The sequence below is a fragment of the Thamnophis elegans genome, chromosome 1 (genome assembly GCF_009769535.1).
Source record: "Thamnophis elegans isolate rThaEle1 chromosome 1, rThaEle1.pri, whole genome shotgun sequence".
In the NCBI taxonomy this organism is placed as follows: Eukaryota; Metazoa; Chordata; class Lepidosauria; order Squamata; family Colubridae; genus Thamnophis; species Thamnophis elegans.
The window spans coordinates 79,044,917-79,060,356 of NC_045541.1; the positions used below are offsets into that span (position 1 = coordinate 79,044,917).

Consider the following 15,440-nt stretch of genomic DNA (forward strand, 5'->3'; position numbering starts at 1 on the left):
ATTATGCCCGGAATCTAAGCAAAAAACCATGCTTGGATTTCAGGAAGAGACTTTTCCAGCTAATTGTCAGGAAGCAAGATTCTCCTTTTATCTATTCTTTCACTCAAGAACATCTTTGATTATGAAAAACAACCAACACAATGTTCAGTTGTTGCAAATCTCATAATACTTACTGTTGCTAGCTAGCCACTCATTAAGGTCTATTTCACGTGGTAATATAACTAATTCTTTGAATTCAAAGTCCGTAATCCTGGACTTCGTATATTCTGGTTCAAGATACAGTTTCTTTTCCTCTGTTGCAGGCTTTTTACCATTTGGTTTTCCCTTGGATTTCCTGCAAAAGAAAAGGGGAAAAAATAGATCAGAGATTAAAATCAGAAATGTAGGTTATCTAAACTTATGTTTTCTCCAATTTAGCCTAGCCTCTAACATTTCTCTGAAACATTTGCTAACACTACAATCACACCATAATGTCATATGGTTCTTTTTGTGTGTGATTGCAGCTACTCCCTTTTTTGCACAGTTCCAATCACCAATTTTCATTCTGATGTTCTTAAAAGAAAAAGAAAAACCTTTATATGTGTGTACTTCTATAATCCAGATTGTAAAACATTATCTTCAACTTCAGGTTTTTTTGCTGGTGTTCTGAGAATTCTGGGAGTTGAATTTTATACAATTGGAAAGGAGTTCAAGGTGAAATTTGCTATTTCAAATAATAAGAGAATGAAGTTTTGTTTTACTAATCAAGGAGATAAGGAACCTAGAATTAAGGAGAAATTTCTTAACAGTGAAGACAATTAACCAGTGGAACAGTTGCCTTCAGAAATTGTGGCTGCTCCATCACTGGGGGCTTTTAAGAAGAGACTGGACAGCCACTTATCTGGAATGATACAGAGTTTCCTGACTGAGCAGAGGGTTGGAAAAGAAAGCATCCAAGGTCTCTTCCAACTTGATTTGTTACATTGTATTTGTTTCTTGATTCTGAATTATATTAAAATAAATCTGTAAGTCCCATGCTCTTGTAAGAGTCACTGTTGTGACACTACAGCCTTTTTTGTGGTATTTTACATTTAATGAAGTGAGATTCTGACTCTTAGATTTCTTTCTTTTCATTTACACCTCAATTTTTCTCCAGATACTTCAAGGCTGTAAAGGTCAGGTTCCTAGGTTGTCTCTCATCGAGTCAGGCTTGCGCTTTTCCTCTGCCCTCCATTCAAGCAGAGACTTGATTCAAATGCCAAATACTATTCAGCAAAAAGGAATGTGGAGATTCATGCACGTGAAAAACCTGGATCTTTCTTATTTAGTCTAACTAACTATAATCATTGGAGGCCATCGGATTGACCTCTTCTTCTGCAGTGCCAAGCTACAATCATTGGATCCATTTGTCCAGCTAGTAAACAGTACAAATCCAGCTGAAACACAGCACTTTGCCTCGAGCTAGCCAAGAAAGCACACCACCCTGTGTTTGCCTCATTCCAAAGAAAGTCCTGTTCCACCTCTTGAAAACTTCAGACAAACTGGCTGGAGTTGTGTGGTGTGTTCTTTAAGGAAAATCTCATCATAGAAAAGGATTTGAAAAGCTACGAAATAGACAAAGAACAAAGAATATAGTAGTCTTAAAAAAATAATATTTGCCAAAATTGCAATTACTTGAAAAATTGAGTGAGATGGAGTTTAATATTACAGAGTCCTCAGCCTGAGGTGTAATCGTAATGGATTTCTTGCTCCAGTAACAGGTTAAGCTTGGTGACCTTTGAGCATCCTTTTAATTTCATGATTCTATAGATCTAACTCTGGGTAAAGTTTAAAGGCACACTGTACAAACATGGATCATTTTGCCACATTCAAAGAAATTGTTTTAATAGGGTTTTTCTTTGGATGGTAAACTTGGGCTGGCTGACTTTCTTTGCTAGCTTCAGGTGAAATGCCTCATTTCAACTAGATTGGTACTATTTACTAAGCAGGATGAGCTGGAATTTGACCTTCCTGGGTGGCAAAAAAATTATAGCGTCTGCTTCAAATTATTACAGTCAAGCTATTGACAGTAGCAAGAAAAAGTGATACCACTGTTTTCCTGTGGAGGAAAACATCATACTAAAGATAACAATTGATATTGTTACATTTCCTCATTTAAGATGGAAGACTGTTGCTACTTTAAAGGTGAGATTAAAAAAATACCGTGTATGCTTTTAGGCAAGTGCAACTATCCACAAGGAGGAGGGGAAGAGGACAAAGAAGACATTATTATGTCAAGAAACAAACAGCCATCATAAGATAAGCATACAATCACTCAATCAGGGAGGCATTTTAAGAAGCAAAGAGCTTGAATTTAAAAATAAACAAAACATGAAAGCCTGCTTACTCAGAATGCAAGTAATTTGCTGAGCTATCTGATATTGTTCTCTTCTCAACTCTTTAGAACAGGGGTCCCCAAACTTGGCAACTTTAAGACTTGTGGACTTCAACTCCCAGAATTCTCCAGCCAGCATACCTCTGCTCTAAAAACTGCCTACCATTCAAATTTTCTTTCATCATTTGGAGAGAAAGTGGAAACAGTTTTAAACAAGCACGGAGCTTCAGAAGTTATCATTTCTATTGCCGGAGAATGTTTACGGTGATGCTGAAGTCTGCAGCATGCCAACTTGGATTCTGAAGGAAGTATCCATGGGCACAATGGTGCACATAAGCAACATATTTGGAGATCTAGGATTTTTTTTTTTAACATGACATCATGTGATATCATATGAGCATCCTGGAAGTTAATAAAATATGTTCATCCCACTTTCCTTAGAGAATCACATTGAAGATATTTGGGGAAATAACATGTTTGAAAGAACTGAAAGTGTGTTTTACAAATGAGCAGAGAGTTCATAACCCTAACTCTCAAGATTTTCAGTTCGGGGTAGGCTGCTGTTTGAAATACTGGCTTTCAGTTCTTGCAAAATCGGGGTTCCTATTTGTAAACATAAATGTGCTGGCAAAACAAGCAAACTATTCACACTAAGATTTTTTTCACAAACCATCTAGCAACGTCTATGCCCGCTTCTGCATCACAAGTTATTATTTCCACCAGTACCTGATTAATCTGTAATCCTTCCACTAAAAATACAGAATACATAGTTAAAGAGGCCAATGAAAAGCTTATTTCATGCAAAGTCTATTTCACGATGCTTAAATATCAATTAGCATTCAGTTTACAGGTAGGCTCTTCTTTCTTGGTGGCTCAAAAGTCAGCTTAGATCTCTTATAGTCTCTAGGGAGATAAAACTTACTACTGTAGCCAGGAGAAGCAAATGTGAAAACTATTTTTTTTCTCTCTCAAGGAAAAACTGACCCAAAAGTTACCCAAACCAAACTTGATAGACAAATCAGAGAAAAGGGAGAGCAAAACAGAAATGAATGCCAGGAAAAATGGGTGGCAAATTGTACAATAAATAAGGATTTGCTTTTAACTTTTTCTGCACACAAAACTAGCCTACTTCTGCACACCAGCCTACTTCAAATATAGTTGAGAACAATAAAAAGTAACAGAGTTGGAAGGGACCTTGGGGGTCATCTACTCCAACCCCCTACTCATGCATGAGACCTGTACTAGGGATTCGAACTGCCGATCTTTCTGATCAACAAGCTCAGTATCTTAGCCACTGAGCAGCAAGCAGTGTTGGAAAAACTTAATTGTAGCAGAAATTATATAAAGCATCCTCTTCATGGAGGCTCTTTGTCAACCTTGGGATTGTTATTTTTGGTGTTCACAAAAGCTCCGACCAGCTTCTCAAACTCTCCAAGCACATGGCAAACTTTTGTTCTTAATTTTATTGTGCTTATCTCAGAGAAGATGGTCCCTGACAGATGACTCCCAAGCAAGTCTCAGCTTTAAGTCTGAGGGTGGAAAAAGGACATAATAACGTTTCTGGGAGCAAGAACTCAGACATTTATGCCTTAATCCCAACTACTTCCCACTGTCTTTTGATTTTACTGCATCACTGAATAATTTTTTATATCTAATCAGAGGACGGGATGAGTTGTAGATTCTGAAAGAAAAAGACTGCCCCATTTCTGTATTAAGGGGGAAAAATTGCTTCCTATCTTGCATCTAGTTTGTATGCTTTATCTATGAGGTTCATTCTATTATTTTTATAATCTTATTTTTTTAATCTACATAAAAATTCATTTTTCAAAAAAGTATCTCATAATACAATCCCTTACATGGTATTGTTGTGTCTGAAGTGTCTATGGGTTGAACTATTTGCAAAGTCAAAATGCTAATGAATAACTTAATTCCAGGTTCACACATCTTTATAAAGTTAATTGTACACAACTATCATCTCAATAATTAGTAGCAACAACTTCTTATAAATAGCAGACCTAAATAGTTATTATAATAAATCTCAACTCTAGAAGTTAATAATAAGGTTCCAAAAACTTTTTCCAGCCATCATTAATACTTCACTTCCTAGATTAGCATTGATGATTTTTAAAATTTGGTGATGTTGAAAACTTGCAAACCAACTTCCAAACACACCTCATTGAGCTTCACAGATGGAAGCACATTATTTTGTACCTGGAAACTAATATCAAGGAATAAAGCTCACACTCATATCCTGTCAATTGCAAAAGTCCCAAATTTTTTATAAGGGTGCAGTTCTTTTACAGCATACGGAAATCATAAATTTGGGAATGAGTACTTAACTTCCTTATGAGAGGAAAATTGTTCTGTTTTAAATGAATAATCTAGATAAAGACAACTATGTAAATGTATTTAACTATATGTACAACTACAAAAAAACAGATAAACAGAAGATTCTACAGAAGAAAATTATAAACATTAGAAATGTAAGTGTCACTCATATCTTCTGTGAATCTTTCCATCAAATCAAGTAAATTAGAAATGAATTGCTTCCAGGGTCAACTGTACCACTGTAGTCAAAATAAAAATTATAAACAATGTTTAAATAAAACTACAGTAGCTATTATTCATCAAGAGCTAGGGGCATGTACAGTAAAGATGATGACTAATCAGAGGAGATTAACAGGAGACTCATATACCGTATTTTTCGGAGTATAGGATGCACCCTTTTCCCTCAAAAAAGGAGGCTGAAAATCTGGGTGCGTCTTATACACTGAATACAGCATTTTTTTGTTTCCAAAAAACTCGCCCCCCTTCACCAAAATGGCCATGCATAGCCTATAGAAGTCTTGCAGAGTCTTCCTGGGGGTTGGGGAGGGCAGAAATGAGTGAAAAACAGGCCAGTTTTTGTTCAATTTTGCCCCTCCCCCGGGAGCACTCTATAAGCCTCCTAAAAGCTATGCGTGCCCTTTTATTGAGAAAAAATGGGCCATTTTTTGCAAAAAATAGGCCATTTTTTGCTCATTTCCACCCCCCAGGAGCACTCTACAAGCCTCCTAAAGGCTATTCATGCCCTTTTCTGAAAAAAAAATTGGGCCATTTTGGGAGGTCTGCAGAGTGCAAAAACTTTTTTTTAAATTGCCTCTTCAAAACCTTGGTGCTTCTTATACTCCAGTGCATCTTATACTCCGAAAAATATGGTACCTAGTTACATAAATCACAATTCTATTAAAAGTAGATGGTTATAGTCTTTGTTCCAATTGACTATCTAGTCTTATTTACTATTTAAGTTTGCCAGATGACCTTTACTTTCAGGGGTGATGTTCTTTATTTGAAATGTATATAAAAGATGAATAATCCATTCCATAATTCCAAACTATCTTATCTTTTAACTTTGAATTTGGCAATCTAATCACCCTTTGGAATTCGTATAAATATCAAACTGCAGTCCAAGTACCAAATATGCTTGTTATTTTCCTGGAAACACAACTGAGAATAACAAATTATAATTCCATGACTTCCCATCCAATCATTTTCCAAATTACATTTTTTTTTAAATTTAGCCTTATGAGAAATATTGGTTGTTCCAGAATAAACTACAGTTAGTTGTTGACTTACAACAGTTCATTTAAGTGACCCCTTTGAAGTTATAACAGCACTGAAAAAAGTAACTTTTGACCATTTTTCACTCTTATGAACATTGCATCATCCCTATGGTCATGTAATCAAAATTCAGGTACTTGGCATATGATTCATATTTATGACAGTTGCACTGTCCCAGGATCATGTAATTCACCTTTTGTGATCTTCTGACGAGCAAAGTCAATGTGGAAGCCAGATTCACTTAACAACTGCAGCAAGAAAGATAATAAAATGGGGCAAAACTCACTTAGTAAATGTCTCAATTAGCAAAAGAAATTCTGAGTTCAATCCTAGGGTAAATAGACAGAGTTGTACAATTTGGGAGAACATGAAAGCAAATAAACCTATTGTAATATTTCCCCCCCTTTTTCCCCAGTACCTCTAAGTTCGAGACAAATTCAAGGATAAGTAACAAAAAATATACTTATTTATTTATGTACTTCAACAGTCAGTTTGGTGTAGTGGGAAAAGGTATCAGGCTAGAAATTGGGAATCTGTGAGTCCTTATGCCAAAGCCAGCTAGATGACTTTGGACCAGTCATTCTCTTTAAGCCCTAGGAAAAATGTAATGACAAAACTATTCCCCAAAAGTCACTACCAAGGTAAATGCACAGTTGTCCATGTAATTACCAGAAATCAAGACTACATTAAAGGGTGTGTGTATACAAATATAAGCACACACTTCAGATAATGATCAGGAAAGTTACTAGAATTTCTGTAAAATCATAATAAAACCTTTCCCAATCCGACGTCCTCCAAGTTTTCCACCATAAATGCTAGTCTGTGTGACTAATGGAAAAATGTAGCAGGTTTTAAAACATCTTATGAGCACCAAGTGGAAGAGGGCTCTTCTAATATATTCTACCATCAAACCATTGGTGAAAATCTAACAAATTTTGTAAGCTACAGCACATAACACAAGATGCTAGAAATTCTAGATGACATGTAACAATGCTTCCTAGTTACATAATTCAATATACTTATACTCACATAATAATTAAATCATCATGTAATTTGGCTGGTTTTGCTTAACAAGTCATATGAACCCAACCACTGATTTTTATTACATAGTTTTTCTTACTGTGATGTATTCAATAAACTATTATAACAATAACTTAGCATAATGTTCATATACTACCACAGTCACTTTTGGCTGGTTTCTACAGGACAACAAGCTCCACAGCACAAAATATTACATATGATGCATTGAGGCATAACATTCTGATGAAACTTCATTTGTGGATTTTGTGCTTGGGGGGGAGGTCAAAATATTTAGGAAATAAACATTAAATCAAGTAGGAAAATAGGCACAAAAGTAATTTTCCTCAGAACTTCAAATGGTTATCTTCAAGAATCATACACAGAACTGAACTTTGTTTCCTACATAAACTTTCTGAAGAAAAGATGGTTGACACGAAACGTTGTTTGTCAATTTGTCTACCACAGAAAGAAATGAAAGTTTAATAATGAACACTATTGCTGTCACAAGAACATATTGTGTCTTTTTGATTGATTCTAGCAAATTTCAAAACATGATTTGGGGATTTTCAGATGGTTTTCTGTGTTTAATTAACTGTTACACAAAATAAAAGTAAAAACCTTGTGATGTGATGTGGAATGGCATGGTATGGCATTTTATGGGTAAAAAACTGGCTGAGAATGTAATTTTTATAATTATTAAGACTAGACTTACTGAAGTCTTGGATGACAAGGTGACAATGATGGCTTAGTTACAGATTTGGAAAATGCCTCACTTGACTCTGCTTGTGTGATATAGCCCCTACTCCACCCAACAAAAGAGTAACAATTATTTCTATTAGCATTTACTTTAAAAAAATACAGCTTGCTCATGAGTATGTTCCCCACGATCTGCCTTGTGCCACTTGTCTTCAGGCAGTGTTCTCTGTCTGTTGACAGGCCATGCCGCCAACCTAAGGCAGCTCCTAATCTCACAAGACCATAATTCTTAAAGCAGCTCCAGTGAATGCTCTTCCATGGCTTCTGTAGCTTCCAAACACCATGCAAAAGTATGCCATGTTCTCAAACAATTTCCAGAGGTTCCAGAGGCCGTGCAAGAGCATACCCGATTTGAACACGGCCACTGCAGTCTCCAAACATCACATGAGAATGGGGGGGGGGGATGCTTTTCAGAATAGCTATTGTCAGGTGTGGATGAATGCTGGGATATCACCCAAAACACTGTGACATGCCATTTCAACAGGCATGTTATGGTTTCACCTTTAATGATATACACCAAAGCTTTACAAATCACGCTGTTTAATTTATTACAAACACACATGAAGTATTGTGAAAATGTCGGCTTAGAATACATCTGGAGAAATGTTAGTAGTAAGATAATTAACATACATCTTATCATATTCATAATGCTTTCTAATTACCTCAGATATATACCTAATCACATCACAATTACAGCTTAGGTTTCATGTTTGATTGTTTTTAAGGTATATTCATCAAAGAGGACAGGAAACTTGGAGTCCTCAGGCTACAGGTAAACTCTTTTTATATGGTTTCAGAAATCATACTGTGGATTTTCAGTGGTAAACCGCTAAGAAACAAAAGGATTATTTCTTGCCATTTTGGCAGAAAATGAGATAGTATCTTGAAATCCCAATCCTAACTGCACCTCTGACAATTCTGCCTTCTTCAATGATATATTTGACCTACTAACAGTGTTTTTTTTTTAAAAAAAAAATTGGCTGTTGAAGTATCCTGACTGATACTTAATAGTTCTATCACTTCCTTTCACCTTGTTTCCATCAAGTCTTTTTACTGTTTTATGATGGATGGATGGATGGATGGATGGATGGATGGATGGATGGAATGGATGGATGGATAGATGGATGGATGGATGAAACAAAGGAAGATACATTATATGAAAAAAAATTGTTCCTAGTTTATACATATTTTTAAACCTTGACCACATATAATAAAACTATTCCTTGGTCCATTATATTAATCAAAAGTCAATTAATACAGAAATCTACTGACAATCCAAATTTGTTAAACTGTCTTTGTTAACACTGCAGATTATTATATTCTCCATCCTTGTCAAAGCCATAACACTTGATACAATCCAAATTGTTAATATACTGTATAATTCAAGGGTATTACTGATTTTTTCAGCAATTATGAATATTAAAGCAAAATGTGGCAATAATGGGACAAAGTAATATCATATGAGTAGGTGTCCCTTCACCCATTTCAAATTTTTGGCACAGTGAAGTAGACTGCCAATCTTTCTCATATATTATCTGAGAATAAAATGATGAAAAAAAATCCTTGTTTAACTAGAAGTAACATCAAAAGAAATATACTTCATATTCTTTAAGATTAGTAATCAATTTGTAAAAATGAGATTTTAACTAAAATTGACTTATAGCAATACTCTTTAAGCGTTTATACAGAAACAGAAATTCCAATATAGACAATAATTGGGGACTTTAGCTGCTATTGCCTCTTGACCAATTTGTGAAATCAAGAAATATTTTAATGTAATACACTGTCATTTCACAATGTTAAGCAATCTAAATTTCTTTTGCAATAATGCAAATGGTTTAAATATTTGACTGGTAATAAATTGATCTAAAGTGTTAATTATCTCCACTTATCAGTACTATCACTTCAAACAATCTCCCCAAAACACTGTCCATGATTATGGAATGATCTTGAAGTTGATTAAATTAAATGAGGGGTTACAATGCATATACAGACTGAGCTCTTTTCAACCAAATAATTGTGCAAATTCATACTAGCTTTGTCTTTCCTATTGAGCAATTGTTCTATGAAAAAAAATGGGGAAAACACATCTATCAGTATATTTGATCTATGGTAGTGTGGAAATCAATCAAGAAAATGCTTGAATATCTCAAAGTGGGAAGGCTCCAGGAGGGACAAAAGAAGAAGGAATATGGAACAGAGAGTAAAAGAGACACAACAGAGAGGGCAAGCAAGATAGAATTGTGGTTGATCACACATGTGTTAGATTGAATTTGGCTCATTTTTGTCCATTGAATGACTCCTTCTCAAGGACCTGGGATAGGCAGATGTTTAATAATATGAAACATTATTAAATATTGAAACTAATTTCTGTGCGTGACCCGACAAATGTGCATCCGACAACAGCACGGCGCCAAAACCGTGGCGATAAAACAATGTCGACAGCGCGCTGACAAATGAGCACAGAAGTGCACCGACAAAAGAGCGCCGACAGAAGCGCCATTACGGTTAAGGTAAGGATTAGGGTTACGTTTAGGTTTAGGGTTAGGTTCAGGGTTAGGTTTAGAGTTACGTTTAGGGCTACCTTTAGGGTTAGATTTAGAGCACACTTCTGTCGGCGCTCTTTTGTCAGCATGCTTCTGTGCTCATTCGTCGGTGCGATTTCGAACTCACGCTTTTCTCCCCGCGGTTTTGTCGGCGCGGTTTTGTTGAGTGTGCATTTGTTGGTGAACCATTTCTGTGAGAAGCAGCGGCAGCAATTTTTCAACCTATCAATATATTCCATTATATATAAGGGAATATATATAGCTCAGGGTTGAACTGTGGAGTCCTTGATGCTTTCTAAGCTTGGCTGTTCGTTTGCAGATGCTTCATTACCCCAGCAGGGCCCCATGAGATTGCCTAATGAGGTAGTGAAACTTCTTCAAGCAAACAACCAAGCTCTGTACCATTACTATCAATATTTTCTTTGAAGCTCTTGAGCAAGCTCGCAGTTCGAAAGCTATAGCAACATATTTGAGTAGTTTATTAATATACATGTTGGAAAATATAGAGCACACCCTGTATCTCTAGTTCCTCAACCTTTATCTCTAGTTCCAAGGCCAGCAGCCTCTCTGCTTCCACAGCAAACCCTTCTAACTTCCCCTCCTAATAATGTACACAATACATTCCATTCCTAAGGTACATGCACAATTTCCTAAAGCCTTCATCAACGGTTCATTCTGTTTTTCACACCACCTACTTAGACTTTCCTTTTCCTCTCCGCACCCTTAAAGTAAGAAAAAAGCAAGAGTAAAAGTTTCTCTTTCTATCCAAACCAGAAGGACTCAGTGAAACGAAAGTAAAACATTTGGTAAAACATAAAATATCTTGGACATAAAGGAAACAAGAGTCATTGAAGAAGGCCCTGATATTTGAAAATGTCAAAGGCAATTCAGAAAAGACTCCAGAGAAGATATGATCTCCTGGTACTATCACTGATATCACGTCCACGAGTTTACAAGAAGCAATCACTGGCAAACAATCTTGGTGAACTGATGTTCATCAGGTCGTGAAGTGTCAGAAGTGACTGAATAATTAAACAACAGGAAACATCTCTCCCATTAACAATAAAATGAAGTTATTTTTTCTTACAGTAATGATATGAGACAAAATATTAAGTTAATAGTTGTAAACATTCCATGTAATAAAGTAAATGTTCCATATAATAACTCATAGTCATCTACCACCACTTTAAACCCTTCTCCAAGTTCTGGCCAAATTGTAGTTTTTATTGTGACAAAAAGTAAAAAAAAAACAAAAGGAGAGGAAATAGTCATATTTTCTGCATTTATTGCATTTAATTTAAATATTCAGTCAGGTTTAATATTATCTTGGGCCCACCTCTTTCACTCACCTGATGTTCCCCATTTTTGGAGTGCAGTCTTCAGCATACCAGTTAAAAGCTAAATCTCTTTGGCATGGAAAGTTCTATGCTTCTGAAAGGAGTAAAATTACTGATGATTCTAGGTAAGCATTTTAAAGATCTTTTTGTTGAAATACTTCAGTATCAAAACACTTGAAGGCATACAGATATTTTTAAAAAAGAAATGCCCAAAAGGATTTGAACTGGGTAATGTACACAATTGAGCCCAAAATTTAGTGAGAAAGTGAGGAATTTGTTAAGTAAATTGTGCCCCATTTTACAACATTTCTTGCCTTTTTTGTTAAGTGAATCACCGCAGTTGTTAAGTTAGTAACATAGTTGTTAAGTGAGTCCAGCTTCCCCATTGATTTTGCATGTCAGGTCACAAAAGATAATCGCTTCACCTTGGGACACTATTATCATCATAAATATGAACCACTTGCCAAGCATCCAAATTTTGATCATGTGACCAAGGGGATGCTGCAACAGTCATAAGTGTGTAAAATAGTCAGAAGTCACTTTTTTCAGTGCCGCTGTAACTTTGAATGGTCACTAAATGAGCTGTTGTAAGTTGAGAACTCCCTGTAGTGAATAAAAAGCTACAGCAGAATGTTTGGTAAGCACATTGGTTGGGGGAAAGGTCCCTTTAGTAGAATTGTCAGCACCTCTGTTTCCTTTGAAAATGCTGTTTGCCTTTCAAGACAAAAATAATCCCATTATCCATAAATTTAAATGCATCTGCTCTTTAATTTTTGCTGGCACTTTATTATTCTAATTAGGCAAGCAACAATGAAAAAAATAATGGTTTCCACCCATATTTGCATATTAGTCATTCTTGTACTTGCTTTTCATTTCCTTCAGTCTCCCAGACAGAAACTGGTTATCTATGTCTTGCTGTTTAAAAACAAAACTGGTTTTCTAAAAATTCCAGAAGCATTCCACTGCATGTACAAGCATGTATTCACTAAATTTTCCTATTGGGTACTTTGGTAGAAGAAAATACCAGTACTATTGCTACCAGAAGCAAGACTAAATTGTTTTTTCGGTAGGCCAGCTTTATACCAAAGTTCCCTAGTGATAGAGATGAGTGTGCCATTCAGAATTTTCTCTTCAGGGAAAATAGCTAAAATATTTTCAATATGGTACAGCCAGTAAATGTTCCTGCAGGTTCACAAAAAGAAAAAGAAAAAGGCAAATTCCTTCATTGAGCTGCATAAAGTCAGAAATCCTTTTCCAATGTATCTTTTCTAGACATGAGCTAATTGTGGGCCCAGTGAAATCGCCCTCATAAAAGAAGGTAATACAAAGAAAAACAAAACACTTAAAAAAAAACCTCATTGGTAGTTTATTTAGGAAGAGAAGGAAGGAAGAGTGTTCTTTCCATGCCAGGGAAAAGGTTTTATTTCATATTCTCATAGCAAAACTTTGCCTTAAAAGGCAATAGCTACATTGGCGCCTGATTGAATGGGAAGCCTGGCAAGATTGTGAAAGAGGCCAAGTGCCACAATGTTACTTCATAATCTAGCATTCTCAGTATGAAAAAAGGCTCTTTTGCACCAGGCATGACATTGAACTAATTTAAGAATGATTCCATTCCTATTTCTGGAATGAAGTATATTGAATTAAAGACTCTTGGGTTACTTTTCAATAAAAGTCACAAAGAATCAAGATTGGGGGGGGGGGAATACCCACAATTTCAGGATGTAGAGGCCACTGCCACTGCCAGGGAACATTGCAAGCAAATGCTAACAAGTGGGAGTATAAGGGAACACACAATGATCAACACAACCTTCCTGTGAAAACAAAGGGGGAATAGCACAGTAAAAATACAGGATACAGATGTTTTAAATTAAATTAGTCAAATAAATCTCCCCCCCCCCCAGCCACTACACTTAAATCTAATCATTTTAATTAAATTTATGTAGCTCTAGTGTCACATACTTCAAAATGCAAGTAAGAGATACAATTTTGGAATGTTCTTCCACATAAGCAGTCTCTATAAGTAGAAAATTAGTGTATCATGGGTAAAGGATCTTTCCATTCTTTTCTGTTTTCAGGAAACTATTTTTTACATGCAGCCTAGTGTTATTTTTACCTAAAACGTCTAGTCTGTCTTATACTTTTTCACCTTGCTAATTACACTGATCAACAACAGTGGCATTAAATTAGCCCTCTTCTAATATTTTAAGCCTTCCCACTAACGTAAAAAATAAAAGTAAACTACAAGAATGCCAAACTTTCAAACACTGATTGCAATTTAGGAAAATATATTTAGCATTGCAAAAGGCTTGCATATTTTAACAAGCCTTCCATCCTTTCTCATACGGAATTGCACTTAACTGAGCCACTGTTAACACAGACAAGAGTAGCACATACAGTGTGTAAATACAGGTAATACTCAACTTGCAACAGTTCATTTAGGGACCATTCAAAGTTACAATGGCATTTTAAAAAGTACCTTGACTGTTTTTCACTTCTGATTAGTGCAGAATTCCCATGGTCATGTGATGAAAAGTCAGATGCTTGGCAACTGATTTATATTTATGACAATTGTATCCCAGGATCATGTGATAACTTTTGTGACCTTCTGATAAGCAAAGTCAATGGAGAAGCCTGATTCAATTAACTGCCATGTCACTAATTTAACAAGTGATTTACTTACTGTGATTCAGTCAACAACTAGAAAGGTCATAAAATGGGGCAAAAGTTCCTTAACATACATCTTGCTTAGCAACAGTACCATCTGCCTGTAAATGTGAACTGGTGGGACTACAAAATAGAGGAAGCAATAGAATATGAAGAAGCTAAAATGTTCTGGAGCTATAGAATTCACACAGACAGGCACCTGCCACTTAATACCTCTTATTTAACAACACCAACAACAACAACAACAACAACAACAATAATAATAATGCCAAAACAAACTGGATAGTGGGCACGTCAGAACCTGGAGACAGAACTTGAAGAAGAGAAAGAACTGGACAAAATCACAAAAGACAAAATAATCTGCAAATACTGTACAAGCAGAGCGACTGTGGCAAAAGAAAGCAAAGACAGTATCAATAGTACTTTGGGTACCATCCTAAAACATCTGAAGCACCTCTTGAACATCATATCAGCACTGACAAAAACACCATCTGTCAATTGCAAAATGCAGCTTTACTTGGAACAGTTTACATCCTGTGACAATAGCTTAATATTACTAAACAATATCTGTTTATTTCAGGTGCTTGACAAGGACTGATAAGTGAATAAAAATGCCTAATCCAGTCTAAATATCTGGCTGATTGTGCTGCCAATCATAATAATGTAACTTTTACACAAGGGCTCTGATGTCAGAAGATACAAAATGAGAGCCAAGGTGGCGCAGTGGTTAGAGTACAGCACTGCAGGCAACTTCAGCTGACTGTTAGCTGCAGTTCGGCGGTTCAAATCTCACCAGCTCAGGGTTGACTCAGCCTTCCATCCTTCCGAGGTGGGTAAAATGAGGACCCAGATTGTTGGGGGCAATATGCTGATTCTGTAAACTGTTTTGAGAGGGCTGAAAGCCTATGAAGCGGTATATAAGTCTAACTGCTATTGCTATTGTTATTGCTAAGGCAAAGCCTACTCAATATTCAAACTAACAGCATATCATCTTTTGGATTACAACTTCTATCATCCTTGGGAAAGACTACCAATAGTCTGGATTAACGGGACATGTTATCTTTCAGATACTCTGGAAGCAAAATGGTAAAGACATGAACGCAAAATATACTACTGTGGAAGGATTAGCAGGGAAATAATTCACTTTTATTTCAATGCAAA

General features: G+C 36.0%; 1 protein-coding gene across 2 annotated transcripts in view; it reads right to left on the reverse strand.

Annotated features, from left to right (window-relative positions):
* Positions 1 to 15,440, reverse strand: part of MOB2 (MOB kinase activator 2) — a 111,466-nt gene that overhangs the window by 11,800 nt on the left and 84,226 nt on the right. For both annotated transcript variants that reach the window (XM_032222798.1, XM_032222790.1), the window contains exon 2: positions 174 to 334. In XM_032222798.1, the coding sequence (XP_032078689.1) occupies positions 174 to 334 (161 nt within the window). The remainder of the gene's footprint in view (positions 1 to 173; positions 335 to 15,440) is intronic.